The sequence below is a fragment of the Cucurbita moschata genome, unplaced genomic scaffold (genome assembly GCF_002738365.1).
Source record: "Cucurbita moschata cultivar Rifu unplaced genomic scaffold, Cmos_1.0 Cmo_Scf00011, whole genome shotgun sequence".
Classification (NCBI taxonomy): domain Eukaryota; kingdom Viridiplantae; phylum Streptophyta; class Magnoliopsida; order Cucurbitales; family Cucurbitaceae; genus Cucurbita; species Cucurbita moschata.
This window is the reverse complement of record NW_019268527.1, coordinates 1,608,750-1,632,369: the sequence shown is the minus strand read 5'-3', so window position 1 is coordinate 1,632,369 and position 23,620 is coordinate 1,608,750. Positions and strand designations below refer to the sequence as shown.

The window sequence follows — 23,620 nt, the reverse complement described above, 5'->3', positions numbered from 1 at the left end:
GGGGGGGGGGGGGGGGGGGGGGGTTAGAGTACTATATATTTGAATCCACCAATAGAGGAAATAGCTTTTTTTTTTTTTTAATTTTAATTTTAAGATAAATTTTTGGCATGAATCTTTTAGTTGATAATACATGAGTTTGGTTCAAGTTAGAAAAAATATATTTATTGGTTATGTTAATTTATTTGTTTTATTTTATGGTGTTTACAAAAAAAAAAATTAAATAGGTGTGTTTAAAAATTTTGATGACCCAAATCAATTTTGTTTGGATCGGATTCAAATAAATAAAAATTCTATGAGTAGAATCAATCTAAATTTATTGTTAAAATTACATGAAATTATATCTGTATATATTTATTTTATTTTTATTTAAATTGTTTATTTTTTTCTTAACTCTTAAAAAAAATAGAAAATTTTAAAAATATATATATTCATCGTGAATTGTAAATTTGAATTAAATATATCGAAAGTAAATAAACATTTATTTTACCAACATTTTAGTTTTATTAAAGACCATTTTAGTTGAAAAAAAAAATTGTGAGTCTAAAAAATGTTCAAACTCAATCTAACTCAACCGTCTTCAGAAATACAGTGAAATCGCCTTCCCTATTCTTTCCTCTAACCTTGGGACTAATAAAGATGTTGACCTCTTAAAATATTCCATATACGTAGGCGGGAATAGGGGAAAGAGGAAAGAGTCAGATTTATCCCGATAGAAGTAAGAGTAATAATAATGTTTATAATGCTACAATATATAGTAAGCAAAATAATTCGAAAAGAAAAAAAATGAGGATATTAAATAACTCCAGTGGATGCATAGGACGAACACCCTTAATTTTAAATGCATAATAAATATAATTCGTAAACATAAAAAGAAAAATCTCTGATACGATCTGTAGCCAAGGCTTGAAATGTCTCGAAAAAACTATAATTTAATTAAGGTTAGAATTATTCCGTACATAGTTTTATAATTAAAGAATATTTTAAAAGACTTTATAAAATTATAAGGACGAAAATTTAATCTGAATAAAAATTATGGGATAAAAAAAAGTATATTCTTAGAAACAGAATATTGAGTCAATAATTCAGTTTGTAGAGATCCAATTGGAAATTGGAAAAAAAAAAAAAAAAAAAAAAAACGTTGGTTTAATTGAAGAATAAGAACATTGAGAAGAAATCAGGCAATGGAACCGAAGCTGTCCCATTCCCTCCGTTTTGCCTCCTTCACCAACTAACCATCTCTCCGCATAACATCAAATCTTCCCCCTTCCTCATTGATTTCGTTTCTCCAATCCCAGATTTTGAATTTTCTCTTCATAATCCCAACAGTTTTTCCACTGCAACGCCCCGATCTTCCTTTTCCTCAACCATTCTCATGAATTTCCCCATCATTTCTGCTCTCGTTGCCTTCGCAATCGCCCAGTCCATCAAGTTCTTCACTACTTGGTATTGTTCTTCAACTTTCCATTATAATCGTGCTTCTCGGATCCGATCCATTTCTTGCTTTTCACCCATTACGTATGAGCTTTCTACTAATTGATTCTGGCTGCCTGTGTTTGTCGCGTTGAGCCTTGATATTGCAAACCCTATATGACGAAAACAATTGTTCTGAGATAATATTAGGTTTCTTTAAATTTGTGTAGCTCGTCTAATTATGAGTCGTTCGTGTACTGTTCTTGCATCTACTATAGGATTCTGTGATCTGTTCTCCCTCCGTCGTCCTAATCAGAAAAAGTGTTTTGTTTATAGCTTTATGAACAAGCACTTTTAGAAGCTTTTATTGGTTTTGGATTCCTTTTTCTTGTTCAAGACTTTAATTTATGGTCTTTTAAGCTCTTGTAACATTGCAGGTATAAGGAAAGGCGATGGGATTTTAAGAGACTAGTTGGATCTGGTGGAATGCCTTCATCTCATTCTTCAACTGTTTCTGCTCTTGCTGTAGCCATTGGCCTTCAAGAAGGCTTTGGAGCTTCAGCTTTTGCTGTTGCATTGATCTTAGCCTGTGTTGTATGGTTTCCCTGTTCATTTTTCGATACCATTTTGAGTAAAAATTGTAAAGATCTTGGAACCATTCTAAGATGATGTATGACATTGAGAATTTGGTGGCAGGTAATGTACGATGCAACTGGTGTAAGATTACAAGCTGGGCGCCAAGCAGAGGTTCTATGGTTCATCTGTGCTTCCTTGTTCAACCCTTCCTCCCTTCCTCCTCTTCCTTTTTTAGTCCTTAATTGCTCTCATTTGGGTATTGTTTTTGTATATTTAAGCTTATCTTTTTTTCTTGACTGTGTTTGATTTTGTAGGTTTTAAATCAAATTGTTTACGAGCTTCCTGCTGAACATCCTTTGGCTGAGAGCAGACCACTGCGAGAACTTCTTGGTCACACCCCTCCCCAGGTAAGGTGACATTGTGCAGTCTATTAGGAGATTCTTGTCTATGAAATTGACACGTTAATCAATTTGTTAATATTGTATTAAGTGTTAGGAATCACGGCTTTCACAATGGTATAATATTGTCCACTTTGAGTGTAAGCTCTCACCGCTTTGTTTTTTGTTTCTCTAAAAGGTCTCATACCAATGGAGATGTATTGCTTACTTATAAACTCGTGATCATCCCCGTAATTAGCCAACGTGGGACTCTCTCCCAACAATCCTCAACAATCCTCCCTTCGAACAAAGTATACCATAGAGCCTCCCTTGAGACTTATGAAGCCCTTGAATAGCCTCCCGTTAATTGAGGCTCAACTCCTCTGGAGCTCTCGAACAAATTACGCTTTTTGTTCAACACTTGAGTCATTCTTGACTACACACTCAAGGCTCACAACTTCTTTGTTCGACACTTGAGGATTCTATTGACATGGCTAAGTTAAAGGCATGGTTCTGATACCATGTTAGGAATCACGACCTCCACAATGGTATGGTATTATCCACTTTGAACGTAAACTCTCACGGCTTTATTTTTTGTTTCCCCAAAAGGCCTCGTACCAATGGAGATGTATTCCTTACTTATAAATCCATGATCATCTCCTTAATTAGTTAATGTTGGATTCTCTCCCAACAATTCTCAACATTAAGTAGGCGGTGTAGTTTATGACTAGACCTGACCTTTATACAATTAATTAAACGGGTAAAAATCAACTGAGATAAGATGAAAAATTGTTATTTGACTGCAAATTCTGGCTTCCATGACCTTCATGTGCCTGTTAAAGATTAGTAAAACTTGATAAACCTGGTATAATGATAAGACAGATGTTGAACGACTGCTGCTTGGCTAATCATTGTCTTTTTACTATCATCTTTGGTATAATGCTGAACTGGAGATGATATAGACATTGTGGGTTGCCCTTTGAATAACTGGCTTCACGAATGCTTAGCAATTTCGTGGCACTTTTTTTGTGTTTTTTGGCTGGGGAGGTTTCAAAGAGCAAATAAGACACACTTGAGGGATATTCATTATTTGTAGCTCTTTTATGCTATCTACTAGAGAAGAGAAGTGAGGATTCCAAAAGAGAATTGAGGCCTTTTTTTTAACTTGATTACAGGTTGTAGCTGGAGGCTTACTTGGTATTATCACCTCTTCTATTGGCCATTTGATAATCATAATAACTAAGTCTTGAACATTATGATGATGAAATAGATGAAGCCGTAACCAGTCGGTAGCTCAAATCTTGTCATTAATGAAGGCTGGTTGGTGGAAACTTCAGTGTCAGATTATTCTTGTGAATACGGTCTTCTGCACATAAAGCTCTGATCAGTAAGATATTTGATTATAATTGTTTGATTGATTGCTGTATTTAGTGCCATTGGACCAACAAAAGCTGCACCAACACTTGCAGTGAATCAGAAAACAAACATATAGTTCTTAGCATCTTTTTTGTTTTAGGTAGCTCTAATAGCACATGCTTCCAGTCAATTTTGATTCATCTGGTTTTGAATATAAGGGCGAAGGCAATACTTCTGAGGCTCATCTGACTAAATTATTACTTCTTTATTGATAAAAACTCCTGATTGTTCATATCTTATCGTACTTTATTATGATATCGAACTTTTATATGTTTAGCACCATGTTGGAAGATTCTCTTCCAAACACAGCTCCGCCCTTGAACTAAATCTACCTTTCCAACTTGAAAATATCGCAATTTGAATTAAATAGAAGAAACTCTTATCTAGATAAAAGCGAGAAAGTTGGAGTAGGTTACTTGGTCCTCACTGACCTGAGCGATTTCGATCATGTAGCAGGCTTTTGATTTGGTAGGTAACATCACCAAAGTGTATCATCAGATTTGACTATGAAGAAAGACACTTGAAGTGAGACGGCACCATCTTGTGCAATGCAACAAGAATTGGCCTTCTATCATTGGAAAAGAAAATGTACAGGTGACCATATATTTTCCCCCGAGTGCAATACGTGCGAGTGAGATTTCAAACATCTGAGCACATATTCATAATAATAGTACGTGTATGAACAAATATCAAATCTAATTCTTCTGTGTAAGTAAGAATCTTTATTTTGAAGTTTGAATGGTATAATGTTGAATTCCTGTGGAAGTACATTTCGTTCTGTAATGTGCCCCAAGTTCCCAATAAAAATTATTCGCCAATGGCAAGAAATACTGCACTTCCTATATAGACTTAAAACCAATCACAAAGTAATGCCCCATAAGAATAGAAAATAATCACTTCAACAGAGTGGTAAAAACTCTTCTAAGTTCTGTGTTTGGATCACCAGAAACACCAGACTTCACCCTCCAACCAACATGCTCGTCAGGCCGAACTAGGATCGCTCCCTTGTCAGTCATCTGACAGACATCCCACCATGATGCTGTTGAAGTGGATGGTTGCCGAATTTCTTGAACATCAATGTAGTTCTCCCATGGTGTTAGTTCTTCCTTGCTGCTTGATTCAATCCTGGTTATATCAGCAGACCATAAAATGCATACCCTAACCGAAGTTTTGAATTCCTCAGCTACCATGAGAGCTGCACGAGCAAGACGGTAAGACTCCGGTAGCGGTGCTATTATGAGAAGGAATTCGACTTTATCTCCGGATACAAGATCAAGAGTAGAAATCACCTCCTGCATAAACCCATTTCCAGTTTAGGTGACCAAATGAAAAAACCACTCAACTATCTAGCAACAGCGCAGTTGTCAAGCAATGCAACAAAAACGACTCTTAAGAGGAGAGATCATTTAGTTCACTAAATGATGTTTGAAGCCAAGGGAAGGATGGAAATAAAGAAAATTCGTAAGTTAGAATTCCCCTAAAAACCTACTGTGACTATTCTTTTTGACAATAAATGATTGAATCGTTCATTTCGATATATAAAAATTGATAAATGTGAAAACGTTGTTAGACAAAAAAACAAAGTAAATCAATAATATAAAAATGAACACATACGTCGAGTACAATAAGATATAAGACGATATTTGATCACGTCCTATATATTTAATCTTTCTGCTATATGAATTTAAAACCATAGGGAACAAATTTATAATTTAACCATTTTTTATATTTAGATGGCCATTTAGTATGAAGGAAAGCTTCATTTAAGAAGACTGACTACAGTTGGTTAAATCTGATACAGTAGGAAGTACGAGGGGGAAATGGGAATGAACATCGTACCATACTGGCCAATGCCCTCACATTCATATGAGGCAGCTTTGATCCTGGGTCTGCAGAAGGGATGTACCTTCTCCGACGACCTGTAGGCTCTTCTCGACCACCAGGTTGATTATTGTCCGGAAGAAGTGCCCCTTCAGAGTACCTAATTCCATGGATATGATTGAATTGAATATAATTAAGCCATCATTAAACCAGATGCCACACTGAAGGAGCTTTTCTTTCGTTTATAGTTCGATGCACCCGTTGCTAAACTAGGAAATGCTGGAGGGAAACGAACATCTAATGCTCCATCTTTTAACTATTTCATTTTTAATTTTCCATTTATGAAAATTGTGTATGGTTTCCAAACTTAAAAAGAAGGTTTGAACGGTTAGCCAAATTCCAAAAACAAAAACAAAATTTTAACGAACTAACTTTTTTAGCTTTCAATTTTTGGAATGGATTTTGAAAACGATCTTAAAAGTACGTAATAAAAGAAAGAAAGAAATAGTTGAAAATAGTGTTTACAACCTTCATTTTTAAAAGCCAAACGATTATCAAATGGGTAAAATTGGCTCATGCATTGAGTTTGAATATATGCTATACCTGAAACCAAGATCCTCTGCAGGGAACTGAAGTTGAAGGCTCTTCCCTTCATCAAATATGTGACTGAGTTTTGCAAGCCTTGAAGATCCAACCGGGTTTTTATCGTTCAGAAGAGTATCTGAGAGCTGCAAACGACCTATCTTAAAAATTCCATCCAGAACTTCTCTCTGTAGTGAGGATGATAAAACAGAACCAAGGCCATGGTTAACTGCTTGATGCACTGCCAAGTTAAGGAAAAAGGAAGTTATTCTCTGTATTGAAAAAGGCTTAGATGCTACAACCAATATGGTAAAGATAAGCTGAGAGTGTTTTACAGAGTGACATTAAAATTAGATGATGCTTTCTACTTACCGGAGTTCGCAATTTTTGGATCCAGACCTAGAGCCGCAGGTACTTCCATGGCTGCTTTGAAGTTCTTAACGCTAAGGGCTGTATTGAGTAGTGCTATCTGAATAGGAAGTGACAGTAGAGGTCAAGAATCAATTAGAGAACTTGTTGCTGAATTTTATTTAGGAAGCTGCCTGAGCTGACTCGCTTCACGTTGGCACCGCCCAAGGAGAAACAAGAAAGACTATATGGCTTAAATGTGTGCACAATCTTCGAACCCTACATTTGTAACAGCCTAAGCCCATCGCTAACGAATATTGTCCCTTTTAGACTTTTCCTTCAAGGGCTTCACCTCAAGGTTATAAAACGCGTCTACTTGGGAGAGGTTTCCATACCCTTATGAGGAATGCTCTGTTCCCCTCTCCAACTAACGTGGGATCTTTCAACTCTATTCTCAAATGAGTTAATTGGAGTGAAGAGGACCACATATTTATACTAAAGTCCCAACTCCACTCCACAGTTGTTTGATCGAAATTGACTAAACTACTCAGATTTGTTGAGAAAATCAATCACTTGCCATCTTTGCATCGTGAAACATATTTCTTAAAAAACTGAGCCCACGGTAGGAGAAAGTTCCAACATATACGACGAACCAAATTTGGCATGGCCGCCCATACTTGGACAGAATGCAATAACGTTTACCTCAAGAGCAATCTGAAGCTGGTGATGATCTCTCTGTTAGGTGTAAACAGTTACTTTTATAGGTGAAATTTTCAAAGTACCAATAGCCAATGATGCCACAAGGAGGAATCAAGACCATTACTTCTACTCATATAACTCAACACAACAGGATGAGCACACTTGTCTCAGCAAAGAATGTTGTTCAAGAGCATGGTGGGATGAGAACACCAGGTTAGGCTAGGTACGTGCTCATCCTCAGCAGAGCATAAACGGATGAGCACACATGCGGCCATGCCAATAAGGCAGGTGTCATCCATAGAACAGTATAATACCGTCAGCATACTAAGCTTCACCAAATAGGCATGCGTCCCGGCGAATAGTAAAAGAAGATAAGCAAAACAAGCTTGATAAAGTTAGAGTTCATCCCATATGTGATGCTCCCTGTACCCAAGTGAGGAGCTTAATAGGATCTCCTTTAAAGCATGAGTTTAGCTCGATGATGAGATGTGTCTTCAACACAAGAGTAATGATTTCCAATAGCTACAAGTACCATCACTACCCTTCTTTAAATAGGGGGTTGGATGAACATGATTGAGGTACACTTCCTTTCTACTACTCAGATATGACAACTCAAGTTTTGATCTAACTTGAATACTAAAGGTTGTTTGAGAGACACCATTTTGGTGTTTAAATTTTCTCTTGTAAAGTATTTTATGGTCATTCTCATCTTTCCTTTAGCATTCGTGTTTGTAACAGCCAAGCAGTGCAACGTGGATAATATTTTACTCAGGCAACTTTCCAACCAAAATTCAATGACAGAAAAAGAGTAAAAACGATTATAAGATTACCGGCTTCCTTTCCATTTCATAAGTATTTAATATTGAAGGTGATGCAATATCCTGTAGCACTGCAGCTAATTTCCAGGCAAGATTATGAACGTCTTGAATTCCAGTATTCATTCCTGCATCAATCATACATCAACATCATAAGATGCATGAAAACGTCCTGAGTTTTGGTTTTCATTACGTTTTTTAAATCAATAAAAAATACATTAAAAAAATATGTGCATTTGACTTTCTCTTTTCTTTTATTTAACTGATCTTGATTCAGCCTAGGAAGCTTGGACACTCTATTTTGAGCATAATGTTGGTACTAAGTATCAAACAAGAGCAATTTACACGCATGTCAAGCACATTTGGAGAGAGATTATTATCTTTTTAAGTTTCTAACACATTCAAGACACATTGAGAAACACTTGGATCACTGTGAAACATATTGTGTAGAGAAGACAGAATTTTTTAAAAAGAAGATACAGAAAATTTACATCAAGAAATGAGAAATAAATAAGAACTAAATGAAGAGAACAAATAGATTTCACCTTACAAAATCCAATGAGATGGGAGGAGGAGATAGGGGAACAATGTTGGAGATACAAGCTTTTTTGTTTAAAAGACTCGAGCATACTTCACTGTTAGAAAATCTTATGTCCTAGGAGATATCTTTAGTTTACTTTGTAATTATCAATTTTTTTAAGAAAATGAATGGATGAATATACATTACAAGTATATAATCCCAAATCTTTACGTAACAAATTTTTCAAAAATAATTTTTGGACGTCCCGACATTTTCTGTTAATTTTTTAACAAAATTATGTGGTCAAAGTGTTTGTACTGCATTATGCCTGTATATCATGCATGTCAGTGTCCCTACTTCACGGGCCTAATTTACCAAGTTATAAGCATGACACAGATTCTTCAATTTCGTTTTGGAACTTTTCATAGACAAGTTATTTAAAATTTAATCTCTGATCCTTTTAGAAGAACAAGCTATCTGTCCCCAGCTAATACTGAGAGAAATTGAAACTAATTCCACGTAAGAAACAGACAATAAGACTAGTCTTCCATATATATGTGTGTGTTTTAATATTTATGACAATTAACTTGAACTGTCTATTTTTATAAATTAGCCAAGATAATATTAACAATGGAAACGATAAGCCAAAACAACGGATAGCATTATAAATCCTAACAAGCAGTTTTATAGCATAAAACATTAATACTAACCAAAACCACCAGCTGGAGGAAATCGATGAGCAGCATCACCAGCAAGTAATACACGACCTTGACAGGATATGAACTTCTCAGCGACTTCAGCATGCATAATCCAAGGTTTTACATCTTGCACGTCTACGTCACAGAGGTTTAGACCAACCAAATCGAAGATAATCTCCTCACACATCTACAAGAAATTGAATCCATTTACTTTAAAAAGAAAATATGATCTGCATTTATACATACTACTTTTGCAGGTTAATCGTTTGAAAATGCAATCATATATAATGGGATATGCAATGTAACTTGAATAACATATCTCACTCGCTAGAACTGAATCCAACATTTTTTTTTTTCATATTCAACATACTCAGCACAAAGATGGTGGATAAAATTACCTTAGGACAGAAATCTTCAATGTTTTGTTGAGGAGGATAGAATGGTACCTACAGGATAAGAAATAACAGCTTAAGTCTAAGATGCACATGAGTAAGCATTATCAAGATGGTGGCAATACCTGCAATATGAATTCCCCTTGCTTGAGATCATGAGCAACAAGAACCCCTATAGCTTCAGTGTTAAAGATGAAATATAGCATACCAGGCCTCTCAGTTAGCAGATATTCACCAAGCTCTCTACTAAAAAAATGGATGCTTACAAGCTTTTGTAAGTCCTTTTCACCCTTCATTTCTATGCCTACAAGCCTCCGGACAGTACTTCCAGCACCGTCTGCACCAACAAGGATATTACTGCATATATTCCTCCTCTCGATATGCTTCCCTTCCTTGAGATAAGATGCAGTCATGGTCACAGCATCATCAGTGACACCAATAGAAACACACTCATGCCCCATAAGTATTTGCTTTTCTCTAACTATACAGGGGCCCTCCGAGCTATCTGGTGAACAGACTTGAAACTCAAGATTTTGAAGTTGCTTAAGTAGTAACCTGTTTAATTTGTATTGGGAGAAATGTGCAACAGAAACCGGGCTGATAATGTGCTCAAAATCTGTTTTCGATTAAACAAATAATAATAATAAATAAATAAATAAAAGGAACCAAAAAGTTCATTACTACCATTGGCAGAAGTTCTTTCAAAAAGGAGAAGATACTTTTGAATTTAGTTTGTTAGCAGCCTAATACGAACCCAAGTCCCGTGCCTGATACTTCTAGTACTAAACTAGCTATTTATGACGAGAAGTTAGCACTAAACAGGAAAGCCTAAATCCAATGAGGCTAACAATTGCCGAAGCCTTTAGCGCGCCCATGTCCAACATGATTAAAGAAACCAATTCCCTTGCCTGATACTTCTAGTAGATAGAATTTTACATCTACACTACCTATTTACGATGAGAAGTTAGCACTAAACAGGAAAGTCTAAATCCAATGAGTCTAACAACTGCCGAAGTCTTTAGCGGCATGTGTCCAACAAGATTACATAACCCTCTTCTCTTCTGCAACCACTAAAGAACTCATTTGCATAGAGGCAGGAAAAATCATTTATTGCCACATCCAAAAGAAGGATCATTAGAAAGGAAAACTATCAGACTAACTAAAAAACATTGAATAAAATGTCTTAATGGTAACTTTTGTATAAAGTATCAGATTGTACAAATAGCAGTGAAATTATTAATTGAGCCATAAAGTTTATTTGAATTACTATCACAGTGTTCTAACAGTCATGCAAGTAAAGTAACCGCGAACATAGTCATACCTTGAGGTTGCATATGGTCCACCGATCCAAGAATTGTACCCTTCAGTGAAGTACAATATATGAATTTTCTCCATGAATCTACAGGCGGTTGGCGTAATTGTATCTCCTCTGCTAGTCCATCCAATTTTCGAAATACCTATCAATCAATTCTGCATAAACACATTACTTCGAATCTTTAACTCATACATCAAGTGGCATCTCATAAATAGAAATTCAATCCACCTCCATTGATCTGTTATTTATGAAGTGAGCTTGCGGATGATTAGAAAAACTTGTGTTCTTCTCCAAAATTGCACACTTGACCCCTACAAGAAATTAGCATAAAAATTATTATAGAACTATCAATATAATAGCATTTCTAATACCAACTTGAATTTTCCTTTCGTTTCCACTTCCAATGAACCAACAATTAACTTATCCTCGTTTTATTTTCACAGAATAACAGAGCAAACACAAATTAGTAAAATGTAAACATTGTAAGAATCCCCATTTCTTTCATCACCGAGAAAAACAAGGACAGAAGGACTAGAAATACCTAATTTCGTGAGAAGAATAGCAAGGACGAGGCCTACAGGTCCTGCACCGACAATTAAAACCGGAACCGCAGTTTCTTCGCCGCCATGGAAAAGCTTGGAATTTGATAAGCCTCTGCTCTGAACGTACCCAAGTGGTATTGCTCGAAGTGAGGCATTAAATTTCTGGAGGCCATTAAACCTCTTGAAAAACCCTAAAAACCCCATGTCTGTAACAGAGAATAAGCTCAGGAGATCGCCATCGACGTTCAAGCAATTAACAGTCACGCAAGAAACCTGCTTTCTGTTGTAGTTCTTCAACGACATGTCGTTCGAATCCTTTTAGAGGACTGTGTCCGACCCAATGAATATTTGGGCTTTTCGTTTCCGACAAGGCCCAATACCAATATGGTCCATTTCTAGCCCGGCCCAATTTCCCTTGAGTCCAAATCGAATGAGACAAAAGCACGAGCCACGTGGCGGAAATTGATTCGTTGATTTCCTCGTCTTCGACATCGCTTTTTCAGCCAAAGATCTCGTCAGATAATAATTTAATAATTTCTTAATCCAAAAAGAAATGTACGGTTCAGATCTCATAAGTTTGGCCCCACACTGCCACGTGAAAAGGTCCCCACCACCTCATTAAAACCTCATTATAAAATCTCAGCTCTCCTGGGTAACTGACACGTTTCCCAACCTCTACCGTCCACGTGTCCATCGTAATCCCAATCTTCCGCTCGTTACCGTTACGACAACCGTCTTTCAATTCACTATTAGCACAGAAGGTTTGGAGGAATCTAAAACTAGAGATAGCAATTTCACTCTATCAATCTCACAATTCACTCTCTTAGGGTCTTGATGACTTCGGTGTCATACGGTTTTCATGTTGGCTTTGATACCATTTGTAACAGCTCCAAGCCCACCAGTGGAAGCTCATACAGTTTCCAGGTTGGCTTTGATATCATTTGTAACAGCTCCAAGCCCACCAGTGGAAGCCCAATGTCCTCACATGCACACTGCCCTCAATGCCCGACTCTTATACCATTTGTGTTCGTTTTGATACCATTTGTAACCGTTCAAGCCCACTAGTGGAAGCCCAGTGTCTTCGCATGCACACCGTCCCCAATGTCCGACTCTTATACCATTCATGTCGGCTTTGATACTATTTGTAATAGCTCAAGCCCACCAGTGGAAGCTCAGTGTCCTCGCATGCACACCGCCCCCGATGTTTGACTCTTATACCATTTGTAGTAGCTCAAGCTCACCAATGGAAGCCCAATGTCTTTGCATGCACACCACCCCCAATGTCCGACTGTTATACCATTCATGTTGGCTTTGATACCATTTGTAACAGCTCAAGCCCACTCGTGGAAGCCTAGTTTCCTCACATGCACATCGCCCCCAATGTCCAACTCTTATACCATTTGTAAAAATCAAAGACCACCAATGTCTGCTTGCCGACAGCAGGCACATCGACCTGCTATCTGGGTCTAATACCATTCATAACAGCCCGAGCCCACCAATAGCAGATATTGTCCGCTTTGACCCATTACGTATCAGTCAGCCTCACAATTTTAAAACACGTCCAGCAGAGAAGTTTCCACGCTCTTATACTCCACACTTGGTTTCCCTCTCCAACGACTTGAGATCTATTGTTATGAAAATTACTCCACACTTAGTTTCCCTCTCCAACGACCTGAGATCTATTGTTATGAAAATTACATATTACTATGAAATTTAATAAAATTTAACGTTTGTAACATATGTTAATAATGTATTGTGATATGTGAATGTTTCACGGGCATGGTAAATGAACAACCCCACATTATGAACCCTATTTGAGTTATTCTGAATCCAAATTTCTATATCAAATCAACAAGATTCCAATTCCCATCAAAATATTTGATTATTTAATGTTTTTTTAACCATATCTTCAAAGTAATTGGTCGGAATTAGGCGTCGATCTATGCATTTAATTTTTTAATTCCTCCAATGGGGATCTCAAAACTCCATTTTCATCTTCACCTCAGCAGCTTCCCAAACTTCCATGGCTGTTCTCAAATCGCTCTTTCCATTTGCTTTCTTTAGCCATACAAGCTCACATGACATTCTTGCCATTTGAAGCTTTACTCCATTAATGAAGCTTCAAATTTCACTTCCTTTTCTGTATCTAATCCTCTGCCCTTTTACTCTGTTTCATTAGTCCTCAGAGTTCACTTCACCTGGATCTCAAATCAGAGATCCATGGCGGACGACAACTTGGATCTAAGCAATAGATCTGAACCTGTGCAGATTTTGTGTTCTTACCTTTGATGTTCATTGTTCTTCAGAAGATTAGTAGATTGAAGCTTAACAATGAGGCCAGTGGAGGATAAAGGCTGCTATAATCACGAGCCAATAAAACCGCACCGAGGTTCACATCATCGCACAGCGTTAGGAAAACCAACGCCATCGAAATGGGACGATGCGCAGAAATGGATTGTAGGATTTTCGAAAGGCGGAGAGAAAAATCAATCGAAAACCGCACCGAGAAACTCGAACGCAGACGATTTGAGGCTTATAGCTTATGTACCACAGAAAGAGCAGGATTACTCGAGCAACGACGAGGAAGAACAACAACAAAATGCGAATCAATTTGAAGCAGAGACGAAGAATGTCGATTGTCGCGATTCAATTTTGCGAATCGAGAAACAGATTGAGAATCCAGCGGCGGCTGTTAGGTCAATATGCGTGAGGGATACGGGAACGGAGATGACTCCGATTGCTAGCCAAGAGCCTTCCAGAACGGCGACGCCGATTCGAGGCACGACGGCGACGGCGACGGCGCGTAGCCCTATATCGTCTGGATCGTTGACTCCGGCGATGTTCGATCGGGCGAAGCAAGGTACTGAAAGATTTCAGCCGAGGATTCAGGGCAATGATGTCGGAGTAGAATCGAACACGATTCAGAGTGGTGAAGAATCAAATGGCGGAAGAGTTAGTGAGGAAAATCGGGATTCTGATCAAGCGAAGAAGATGAACTCGCTAGAAACTAGGGCAATGGCTTGGGACGAAGCGGAACGAGCCAAATACATGGCTAGGTAATCGCTTTGCTTTGCACACATTTCTTTTCGCCCATAAGTTTTTTAGATCGCATTGGAATAAAAGTTAAGCTATAAGGGTCACTTTTACTATTTTACCCCTCGTAGTTAATCCGAATCTTTTGTCATTTGGTATCTGATTGCTCTAGTATTCTCTTTTATTCCGTGCAACACGGTCATATTACTTATGCTTCTTATATTCCATTCTGATATTTTCATCAATCTACTGCGACATGATCATATTTTCCCTATATTTTTTTTCGGTATTATCCTCCATCCACGTAACATGATCTTATTTTTTCCTATATCCCTTCCCGGTATTCCCCTCCATCTACTGTGACATGATCATATTTTCCCTATATCCTTTTCGATATTCCCCGCTATCTACTGTGACACAATCATAGTTTCCCTATAACCCTTCTCGACATTCTCCGTCATCCACTGTGACATGATCATATTTTCCCTATAACCATTCCCGGCATTCGCCGTCATCCACTGTGACACAATCATAGTTTCCCTATAACCCTTCCCGACATTTCTCGTCATCCACTGTGACACGATCATAGTTTCCCTATATCCCTTCCCGGTATTCCCTTTCCATCCCCTATGACATAGTCATATTTTTCTCTATACCCTCCTCGATATTCTCCTCCATCCACTACAACATAGTCACATCACTTAATTCTAGCTTCCAAAATTGAAAACTATTCCCACATACCAACACAAGTCATTTCAGTGCGTTTTTTTTTCCTTGCTCACATGTTTTCTTGGAAAATTTTTGCGATGTCACTCAACATATGATTGCTCTAAACAAAACACGTTTACCACAAGTTATTTTGTTAGCATATATAGTAACTTTTATTTCTTTAAAGTCTTTCTTGGTCGTTCTACCCTCGCAATTGCTCTCATTCAGATGTAATTTTAGTTCATTCATGTACCTCTCGAGTGTCACTTTTTTTTTTTGACGTAATTAAGATTTTTAAATTTACCTCTTGCATTTTTTGTAATGTCTTATAAATCCAATAATCATAGATTTAAGCGGGAAGAAGTGAAGATAGAAGCGTGGGAAAACAAGGAGAAGCGAAAAGCAGAGACGGAGATGAGAAAAATAGAGGTAACTAAGTTCATAACCCATTAGAACGTAGAATAAAAGGTTCGAACCCAATTGAATTCGTACGATTTTTGGCTCAGGTGAAAGCGGAGAGAATGAAGAGTCGGGCGCAGGAGAAGATGGCGAAAAAGCTTGCGAGAGCGACGAGAATGGCGGAAGAGAGGCGAGCAAATGCAGAGGCAAAGCTGAACGAGAAAGCAGTAAAGACATGGGAGAAATCTGATTATGTAAAGAGGACTGGCCATTTGCCTTCTTCCTTCTCCTTCAAGCTGCCCTCTATCTGCTGGTAGTACTCACTTGTTCTTTATTTTATATGCTTAATGTTTTAATTTTTTATTTTTTTTTTTATTTTTGAAGATTTTATGTGGAATTTTATGTATGTTTATAGCCTTTAAACTCTTTTATCATATTTTCTAAAATTTAATTATTTATATTTGAATTAGAATAATTTTTAGGTTAATTAGTTTCAGATGACAACTTATGAGATGGAACAGTATTTATAGTAGAGATTACACAGTTCTAAAATACCTAAATCATTTTACTAGACGTATATAATTATTTGGTTATAAATTATGTTAATTAAATATGGATAAATTAGGTTCATTAAATTTAAACTTTAATTTTTTATTTGATTTAAAGAAAATAGGCTAAATTAATAAAAAAAAATTCATTTAATTAAAAAATACTTTTCAAACATTTCAATAGTTTATTTAAACTAAAAAAAATATTATTCAAATGAAAAGCACTTTTAAATTTTAAAAGAAATTTAAAAATTTAGAACTCAAGTTAATATTTGGTTTAAAAAAACACTTCTCTTTTAAAAGAAATTTAAAATTTTTGACTGTTAATATTTGGTTTTAAAAAAACACTTGCTTTAAAAAAAGTTTTAAAAATACTTGCAAAATTTTTTTCTCGGTGTTAATAGGGAGGGCTAGTGTTTCCCACTCGATTGTTCTTTAGAGTGCGACACAGTTGTGTTGAACCGAAGAACTGAGCCAGAATTATAAGATAGAAAAAAAAAATTTCAATAAATATTTTAAGAGGCTTCTGATTTTTAATTACTAGAAATTCGTCTCAAAGATGAATAATTTGAAAAAGATCTAAAAATAAATAATACATATTCAATCTACTATTGATTTTTATTTAAAAATAGGAAAATATTGAAAATAGAATCTAATTTAAAACGTCTCATAATAAATAATATATTTTAACAAATGATTTTAAAAATAATAAATTAGTTTAGATATTTTTAATTATTTAAAATTATTTTTAGGATATAAACCTTGTATATACCGTAAAATTAAATATTAAGTTAATTATAAATAATTAAATTAAATTTTAACGCGATAAAAATGGTAAAAATAAAAAATAATTTAAAACTAATTCAATTTAGGAAAGAAAGAAAAAAAAAAAAAACTAATAATATAAATAAAATTATGAGAGGCGTCGTATCATCCATGTCCACTACGTGTATACTCGGAATCGCAAACTTTCCCTATTCTTCATTCCGTGTTCGTGGTTGTTTCGTCTCGATTGACTAGGGTTCTTAAACTCGCATTCGGGGCTTTTCTTCCATTGATACTGCTGTTTGTCTGATACTAGTGTCCGGATTGGGGTTCAAGCTCGTATTCAATTGCGCTTTAGGGTTGCTATTTAGTTTGCGCAATCGATTTCAAGGGTATATTTCTCAACTTCGAATTGCTCTTCGACTTTTCCGTTTCCACCACGAGATTCGTTGAAAATTTAACGAGTCTTTTGTGGATTTTACTTCGTTTTTTGTTCACTTCGCGATTCTATTCGCGATCTGAATTTTTTGGATTTAGGGTTTCGACTTGTATTTATTTGACCGATTTCTGAATATTTTTACTGTAATAATTCGGGATTTAGGGTTTTCTTTGGGAATTATTGGGCTAGGGTTTGGGATTTCGATGGCAGCGGGGAGGATGGGGGGTTATCGCGACTATGATATGAAGGACCGAGATTCCGGTTTTGATGTGAGTGCGAAGGAAGAGTATGAACGGGGACGGGGACGGGGACGTAACCGTGAAAGCAATAAGAGTCGAGGTTGGGAGGTTAGGGATAGAATTAGGGTCAGGCCAAAGGAGATCAGGGAGAGGGAATTAGGTAATGGTAGTGTACGTTCTTCAAGTAGAAGCGATTCTGGCAGCAGCGGTGGGCCTCATGGAATCAATCAAAGTGTTTTTCTTGTCAGGGCAATGGATAGGGAGCCGGGTGAGTTATCCAGTGAGAGTGGATCTGACGATGCCACCGATTCTGGATTACAATTTAAGAATAGCGAGGCAGCAAAGGTGGCGGAGAATGGAATTCGTTCTCCACCTGAGAAGAAGAGGAAGTTCTCACCGATAGTTTGGGACAGAGACGTCAAGGAAGAGACTGTTTCCCTAAGAAATAAGGTCGCCAAGGCTGTGACAGATTCATCTCTGCCGATTCCTAAGGAGCAGCGGCTATCTCCTAATGTGGTATTGGATACTCTTGATGCCGTACCCACTGTCAGAACTATTGATCACGAGTATGTGCAACCTTCTTCACTTGCTGAATCTTCTGTTGCTCTTGGATCAGATGAATTTTCCGCTAGTGGTTCACCAATGATGCCATATTCTGCTTCAATTAGGAAACCATTGGAGAGTGATCTTGAAGCAGAAAATCTTGGGGATGATGATTATGTCCCCACAAGAAACATTTCATCCTCTAGATGGGCTGCTGGAAATAACTCTCCCGGTGATGAAGGTGAAATTTTAGACAAGGAAATCCCTAAAAGGAGGAAGACAACACCAATTTCCGAGTCCTTGGAGGGCATTCGACTTCAAAGGAAATCATTAACTCCAGAGATTGGGGAGGTAATGAGACATGGCTCTGAAGCAGGGACAAGATCATCTGAATCGACAGAACATGGTGATCGGTCTCGATCATCTAGTGGGAATCATTACCTCGGTAATGATTTTGAGAAGTTTGAAGGCACAGAGCGAGGTGATGAAATTCATAGATCAGATACTAGCAGTAGCCGGTTAGATAATGATTCTGAGGATGAGACAGAATCTCCCGAGGAGGCAGAGCTCAGCGGCCCTCCCCCCCGAAATGTAAATATGCTTCAGGGCTGTAGAAGTGTTGATGAATTTGAAAGATTGAATAAGATTGATGAAGGAACTTACGGTGTTGTATATAGAGCCAGAGACAAAAAGTCAGGGGAAATAGTGGCGTTGAAGAAAGTAAAAATGGAAAAGGAGCGAGAAGGTTTTCCAATGACTTCTTTGAGAGAAATAAACATTCTCCTTTCGTTTCATCACCCTTCAATTGTTGATGTAAAAGAAGTGGTGGTGGGCAGTAGCCTTGATAGCATTTTTATGGTAATGGAATACATGGAGCATGATCTAAAAGCACTCATGGAGACAATGAAGCAGCCATTTAGTCAAAGTGAAGTCAAATGTCTGATGCTACAGTTATTGGAGGGTGTTAAATATCTTCATGATAATTGGGTGCTTCATAGGGACTTAAAAACATCAAATTTACTCTTGAATAATCAGGGAGAGTTGAAGATCTGTGATTTTGGATTAGCTCGACAGTATGGGAGCCCTTTGAAAACATATACGCATATGGTTGTTACTCTTTGGTACAGGTATGTCTTATCCATGTCTATTTCTAATGTCCACTCTCTTATATTATCTTTTATACTATTGGTGGCATTAATTTGCCCGATGATTATGTTGAAGATGCATGCCACGAGTCTAGATGAAAATTTTCTTTTACAGGTAAATAATAAAAATGTTCTATGTTTTCAGGGCACCTGAGCTTCTTTTGGGAACAAGACAGTATTCGACAGCCATTGATATGTGGTCATTGGGTTGTATTATGGCTGAATTATTATCAAAGCAACCACTGTTTAATGGGAAAACAGAAGTTGATCAACTTGACAAGGTAAAATAGTTAATTACATTAGAGTGTTCAGATTTAGTTGATTGGCGTGTATTAATTGTTATGTTCAATGTTATTGTGTGCATTCTCATGCCCTTACCTTGAACATTGCAGATATTCCGAATGCTAGGCACACCAAATGAAACAATTTGGCCTGGATTTTCCAATCTTCCAGGAGTTCGGGTCAACTTTGTTAAGCACCAGTAAGTATTGTTGATGTCACTGAATCCGAGTATAACAATCACATTTTTTCTTATTTTTTCCCACTGTTTTCCCAGGCTTCCAGCTTTGGGTGATTCTGGTCTGGCTATCTGGCCTCATTTGGTGACCTTCCAGTTAACTTTCATAGCACGTTTTAACTGCTGACATGTTTCTTTCAGGTACAACTTACTGCGTAAGAAATTTCCTGCAACATCATTCACGGGTTCGCCAGTTCTTTCTGATTCAGGATTTGATTTGTTGAACAAACTATTAACTTACGATCCTGAGAAGGTAAATATATGATCAATTCCTTTTGATTTCCTCATCCACTTTCATGATTGCCTACTGATATTTGTTTTCTTACTGCAGAGAATTACAGCTGAGGCCGCTCTTAATCACGAATGGTTCTCAGAAGTTCCTCTTCCAAAGTCTAAAGCATTCATGCCTACTTTTCCTGCTCAGCATGCTCAGGACAGGTATGACAGCTGTTAGACTTATGAGTTTGTGGTTTAACTTTTGTTGAAACTTAATATTAACAATAGCATGATACCTGTGTAGGCGTTTCCGGAGAGTAATGAAGAGTCCAGACCCCTTAGAAGAGCAGCGCAGAAAGGAGTTGCAGCAAGGAGAATTGGGAACATCTGGCTTGTTTGGCTGAGAGGGGATCTGGTAATTTGAACGAGGTTGCCCTGAAGTTATTTTTTTAATAACTCTGACTATTGGACCTGATTGAGGTGAGGGAGGAAGGCTGTGAATCTTGTTTGACAGATTACTAGTGCTCTTTTAGCACGGCATTCATGGATATTTGGTTCAAGATATGTATTTTTTTTGCTTCTTTGAAGAAGATATATTGCAGCTTGACGTCTATTCTTCTCCTCTGGTCATCATATAGAAAATGCTTCAGTGAGACACGGCTTGCATGGCGAGGTGTGGAACATTGTTGTTTTCTTGCTAAAGTCAGTTTCAGCAGAAACTAATTGTGTAACATATTTTTATTGAAAATTAGGCTATTGGCCATAAATTTCATTTATAATATTAGATCACCATGGATTTACTGCCTACCTGGTTCAATTATATCTCCTTTTAATATTTGAATTGTGTTTGCAAGAGATGGTTGGTGGGAAGGGGAGGGCGGTCTTTGCTTCTCGTTGGCGAAGAATATGACAGTAACGGTAGTTTTTCAAAGGTAATTAATTAATTGCAAAACTCTTCAGGATCAGGATCATGTTTTGAAGCTTTTTATATCAGTATCTTGGTTGTGTGCATGTTTTTTGAAAATTCAACTTGAAGTGTTCGTTGTATTTATTACAGTGCTTACCTAATAGTTGGGTCTACCAAATATGCTTTTATTTATAAGCCTGATTTATCTTGTTCCTTTAACCCCATTATTTCAAGTTCTCCCAAATTCTAGATGGAAGTTAATTCACCTTAGAGGTTTATTTTCTTACAAAAGTTTTTTTTATCTGGGTTCTACAACTAGGACTGTGGATAGGTTTTTTTACAAGACTTATTATTACGGGCTTCTTCCTCTAAAATGTAATCAGTGTTTGGTTGTTGGTGATTTAAGTGACTACTTCTTTGGGTATAATTTAGTTCCAATCACTGCTGGTGCTGATGGATGCAAAGTTCCATATTAAAAGAAGACATTGCGAATTATGTATTATCTGGAGCACCAAGCTTCCCCTCATGTTTCTGTCTCCATAATATTTACCTAAAGTTAGCAGTCCTTATTACTTGAATTTCTAAACTCATTATTTGCTTTTATTCAAGAAATAGATTTCCTTCTATTTGATCCATATGCGCGTTGGTGTTGCATGCTGCCACTTGATGTAATTATTATTTCTTTTTTGGTGACATGGGTAGAACGAGCTTCAAATTCTTTTTTTGGCTATTGAAAGAAAGAATAAGTATGCATTAGCTTGTTCAGCAGTTCCATCACTCTTCAAAGGAATGTATAAAATGGATCGACTTTTATCACTTATTATTCTCTTTTGATTGGTGTGAAAGCGTGATTTTTCTGCAAATGTCACTGCAGTATCAAAGCTAGCAGGTTGAGGAGCTTACCTTCATTGCTCTGGAAGTGTTATGAAGTTATTAACTTAGTTGTTGATTCACCCACTTGAGGTACTATATGACAACTTTGTTTTTGTTTGCATTTTTTCAAGTTCCTAAATCATTTGCTCGACAGCTTTCTTCTTGGAAGTGCCGAAAAGTGTATAAGTGTACTATCAAGCTCGGCGGAGATTGAGTGAGAATCTTCTAACCCTTAGCTATTAGTGTCAACCATACTATGCATCTGATCTTCTTTTCAAAATGCATTTTGCGTTCATTCAACCTGATATTTATTTGATGTTTGGTGTTCTTTCTAGTGTGTTTACTGTTGGTTGCTATTCACAGTGTCGGTTTATGGTTACGACTTCAATGTTGTTTTGAAAACGTATTGTGAAATCGTTCTATCGTCTGATGTCGTGGGTTGAAAACTGGTTTTAGACCTGGCAGTGGTGTAAGAATGAAACAAACTGTCTAGTGATGGAATTTGAGAGGGGAAAGGGAATTGTTTGTTACGGTATATAATGAGTTTGATCTGATGCTTTAGAATAATAGGTTGATACTGGTTGGTTTATAGTCAATTTGTTGTCATGCTGGGGAATATCATAGCGTCTTCTCGTCCCTGTCCCTTTCGTCTATATCGAATCTTGATTGTTGATGTCATGTTAGGCAGGGAACTTGTTTGGAACAAAATCACTCATTCAAGTCATGACCCTATTTACCATTGTATTATCTGTCGAATTATATCCCGGTCTGACAAGTAGGTTCTTCATGGCACCTCGAGTCCATCGCCGAGGCGTTTTTTGGTCATGGTTGAATAATTGAATAATTTCTGTAGAACGATCTCAAATCCTTGCGTTCAGCATGAGAAAAAATGATTTCTTTCCCGTTTCAGAATAGTTGTTTTTCTGAACATTAGATTACGGTATCTTATTTTATTTTCGTCATTTTACATCTATCTATCGATTCGGTAAGTTATTGTATTTGATAAAGTTTATGCTATGAGTGTTGATGCAAGGTTCTAACGTTCTGCTAAACGCTGCTCTCTTTTCTACGAAGATGTTGAAGGTAGATGATGATTGACAGGGAGTATATTCATGCATTTTCTCATCATCATTTTTTAAACGGGTCCATTTTATGTCGCGAAAAAGAAATTTATTTATAATATTAGATTGATGATTTTTGAAATATAAAATGTAAAATAAAAAATCCAACAATTAAAAGCTTATAAAAAAAAATTCTAATCCATTTGGGAATAATTGTTTAAGATATTTTGTTGAATAATCTCACAAATTTAATATTAAAGGAATGTGTTAATAAAAGTTTAAATAGTTTAATAAAATAGACTAATTAATGACTTTTTATTAAAGCCTATTAGTTTAACCTTTTTGGAAATTTAATAATATTTTTGAAGTCAAATTTAATACCTATTTTTGAAATAAAATATTAATTAAAAAATACTAATTGGAGTTGTTGCCAACCCATCATAAAGATAATCAAGATATCCTAGGACGGATTCATGACTAGCGCGAAAGCATGGATTCATGACTAGCGCGAAAGCATTGAGAACTTAGAATTAATTTCTTGAGGCTGGCCAACTATTACAAACTCCAACTTGACTAATACAAACTCCAACTTGACTAACCTTGACTTTGTAGCTCGAGATGGGTCAAATTGACTAGCCTTGACTTAGTAGCTCGAGATGAATGACTCAAGACTGTATTTCTAATAAAATATTATTACGTATTTTTAATTAAATATT

General features: G+C 36.7%; 4 protein-coding genes across 12 annotated transcripts; 3 read left to right on the top strand and 1 right to left on the bottom strand.

Moving 5' to 3' along the window:
* Window positions 1-1,119: 1,119 nt before the first annotated feature.
* On the top strand, window positions 1,120-4,603 carry LOC111449515 (uncharacterized membrane protein YuiD-like). 4 transcript variants are annotated; one of them, XR_002711649.1, is made up of 6 exons: window positions 1,121-1,443; window positions 1,848-2,004; window positions 2,107-2,157; window positions 2,301-2,393; window positions 3,539-3,750; window positions 4,233-4,603. XR_002711649.1 is itself a non-coding variant. In XM_023089434.1 (5 exons), the coding sequence occupies exons 1-5, from the start codon at window positions 1,373-1,375 to the stop codon at window positions 3,643-3,645; spliced, it is 384 nt and encodes a 127-aa protein (XP_022945202.1). In that variant the 5' UTR covers window positions 1,120-1,372; the 3' UTR covers window positions 3,646-4,009. The 4 variants fall into 4 exon arrangements, 2 of the variants coding, with proteins under 2 accessions (XP_022945202.1, XP_022945201.1); XR_002711648.1 differs by lacking the exon at window positions 4,233-4,603 and adding an exon at window positions 3,880-4,009; XM_023089434.1 differs by lacking the exon at window positions 4,233-4,603 and having other exon boundaries at window positions 1,120-1,443; window positions 3,634-4,009.
* On the bottom strand, window positions 4,482-11,814 carry LOC111449881 (2,4-dichlorophenol 6-monooxygenase). Its single transcript, XM_023089973.1, has 11 exons — window positions 11,511-11,814; window positions 11,198-11,280; window positions 10,976-11,111; window positions 9,780-10,270; window positions 9,661-9,708; window positions 9,275-9,449; window positions 8,060-8,172; window positions 6,555-6,651; window positions 6,204-6,423; window positions 5,619-5,760; window positions 4,482-5,071 (listed from the first exon to the last, which is right to left on the bottom strand). The coding sequence occupies exons 1-11, from the start codon at window positions 11,812-11,814 to the stop codon at window positions 4,673-4,675; spliced, it is 2,208 nt and encodes a 735-aa protein (XP_022945741.1). The 3' UTR covers window positions 4,482-4,672.
* A 1,535-nt stretch (window positions 11,815-13,349) lies between these two features.
* LOC111449279 (remorin-like) lies at window positions 13,350-16,062 on the top strand. Its single transcript, XM_023089117.1, has 3 exons — window positions 13,350-14,567; window positions 15,600-15,681; window positions 15,759-16,062. Exons 1-3 carry the CDS (start codon window positions 13,843-13,845, stop codon window positions 15,966-15,968), a joined length of 1,017 nt encoding a protein of 338 aa, XP_022944885.1. The 5' UTR covers window positions 13,350-13,842; the 3' UTR covers window positions 15,969-16,062.
* Window positions 16,063-17,138: 1,076 nt separating this feature from the next.
* Window positions 17,139-22,752, top strand: LOC111449853 (cyclin-dependent kinase G-2-like). Of its 6 annotated transcripts, none has more exons than XM_023089940.1 (9): window positions 17,139-19,312; window positions 19,476-19,611; window positions 19,723-19,811; window positions 19,989-20,100; window positions 20,179-20,285; window positions 20,368-20,736; window positions 20,918-20,995; window positions 21,845-21,933; window positions 21,998-22,752. In XM_023089940.1, the coding sequence occupies exons 1-6, from the start codon at window positions 17,607-17,609 to the stop codon at window positions 20,465-20,467; spliced, it is 2,250 nt and encodes a 749-aa protein (XP_022945708.1). In that variant the 5' UTR covers window positions 17,139-17,606; the 3' UTR covers window positions 20,468-20,736; window positions 20,918-20,995; window positions 21,845-21,933; window positions 21,998-22,752. The 6 variants fall into 6 exon arrangements, with proteins under 6 accessions (XP_022945708.1, XP_022945709.1, XP_022945707.1 ...); XM_023089941.1 differs by having other exon boundaries at window positions 20,368-20,543; window positions 20,655-20,995; window positions 21,998-22,590; XM_023089939.1 differs by having other exon boundaries at window positions 20,368-20,543; window positions 20,652-20,995; window positions 21,998-22,590.
* The last annotated feature ends 868 nt before the right edge of the window (window positions 22,753-23,620 follow it).

What these genes read in the sequence shown, in the direction of transcription:
- LOC111449853 (XM_023089940.1), top strand. Translation starts at nt 17,607, where the DNA reads ATGGCAGCGGGGAGGATGGGGGGTTATCGCGACTATGATATGAAGGAC. An exon ending in GTTGTTACTCTTTGGTACAG is followed by an intron (nt 19,313 to 19,475) that starts GTATGTCTTATC and finishes CTATGTTTTCAG; the next exon opens with GGCACCTGAGCTTCTTTTGG. An exon ending in AAGTTGATCAACTTGACAAG is followed by an intron (nt 19,612 to 19,722) that starts GTAAAATAGTTA and finishes TGAACATTGCAG; the next exon opens with ATATTCCGAATGCTAGGCAC.
- LOC111449279 (XM_023089117.1), top strand. Translation starts at nt 13,843, where the DNA reads ATGAGGCCAGTGGAGGATAAAGGCTGCTATAATCACGAGCCAATAAAA. An exon ending in CGAGCCAAATACATGGCTAG is followed by an intron (nt 14,568 to 15,599) that starts GTAATCGCTTTG and finishes CAATAATCATAG; the next exon opens with ATTTAAGCGGGAAGAAGTGA. An exon ending in CGGAGATGAGAAAAATAGAG is followed by an intron (nt 15,682 to 15,758) that starts GTAACTAAGTTC and finishes TTTTTGGCTCAG; the next exon opens with GTGAAAGCGGAGAGAATGAA.
- LOC111449881 (XM_023089973.1), bottom strand. Translation starts at nt 11,814, where the DNA reads ATGTCGTTGAAGAACTACAACAGAAAGCAGGTTTCTTGCGTGACTGTT. An exon ending in TTGAAGATTTCTGTCCTAAG is followed by an intron (nt 9,450 to 9,660) that starts GTAATTTTATCC and finishes AATTTCTTGTAG; the next exon opens with ATGTGTGAGGAGATTATCTT. An exon ending in TGAGGGCATTGGCCAGTATG is followed by an intron (nt 5,072 to 5,618) that starts GTACGATGTTCA and finishes GGGTTTATGCAG; the next exon opens with GAGGTGATTTCTACTCTTGA.
- LOC111449515 (XM_023089433.1), top strand. Translation starts at nt 1,373, where the DNA reads ATGAATTTCCCCATCATTTCTGCTCTCGTTGCCTTCGCAATCGCCCAG. An exon ending in CATTGATCTTAGCCTGTGTT is followed by an intron (nt 2,005 to 2,106) that starts GTATGGTTTCCC and finishes ATTTGGTGGCAG; the next exon opens with GTAATGTACGATGCAACTGG. An exon ending in AAGCTGGGCGCCAAGCAGAG is followed by an intron (nt 2,158 to 2,300) that starts GTTCTATGGTTC and finishes TTGATTTTGTAG; the next exon opens with GTTTTAAATCAAATTGTTTA.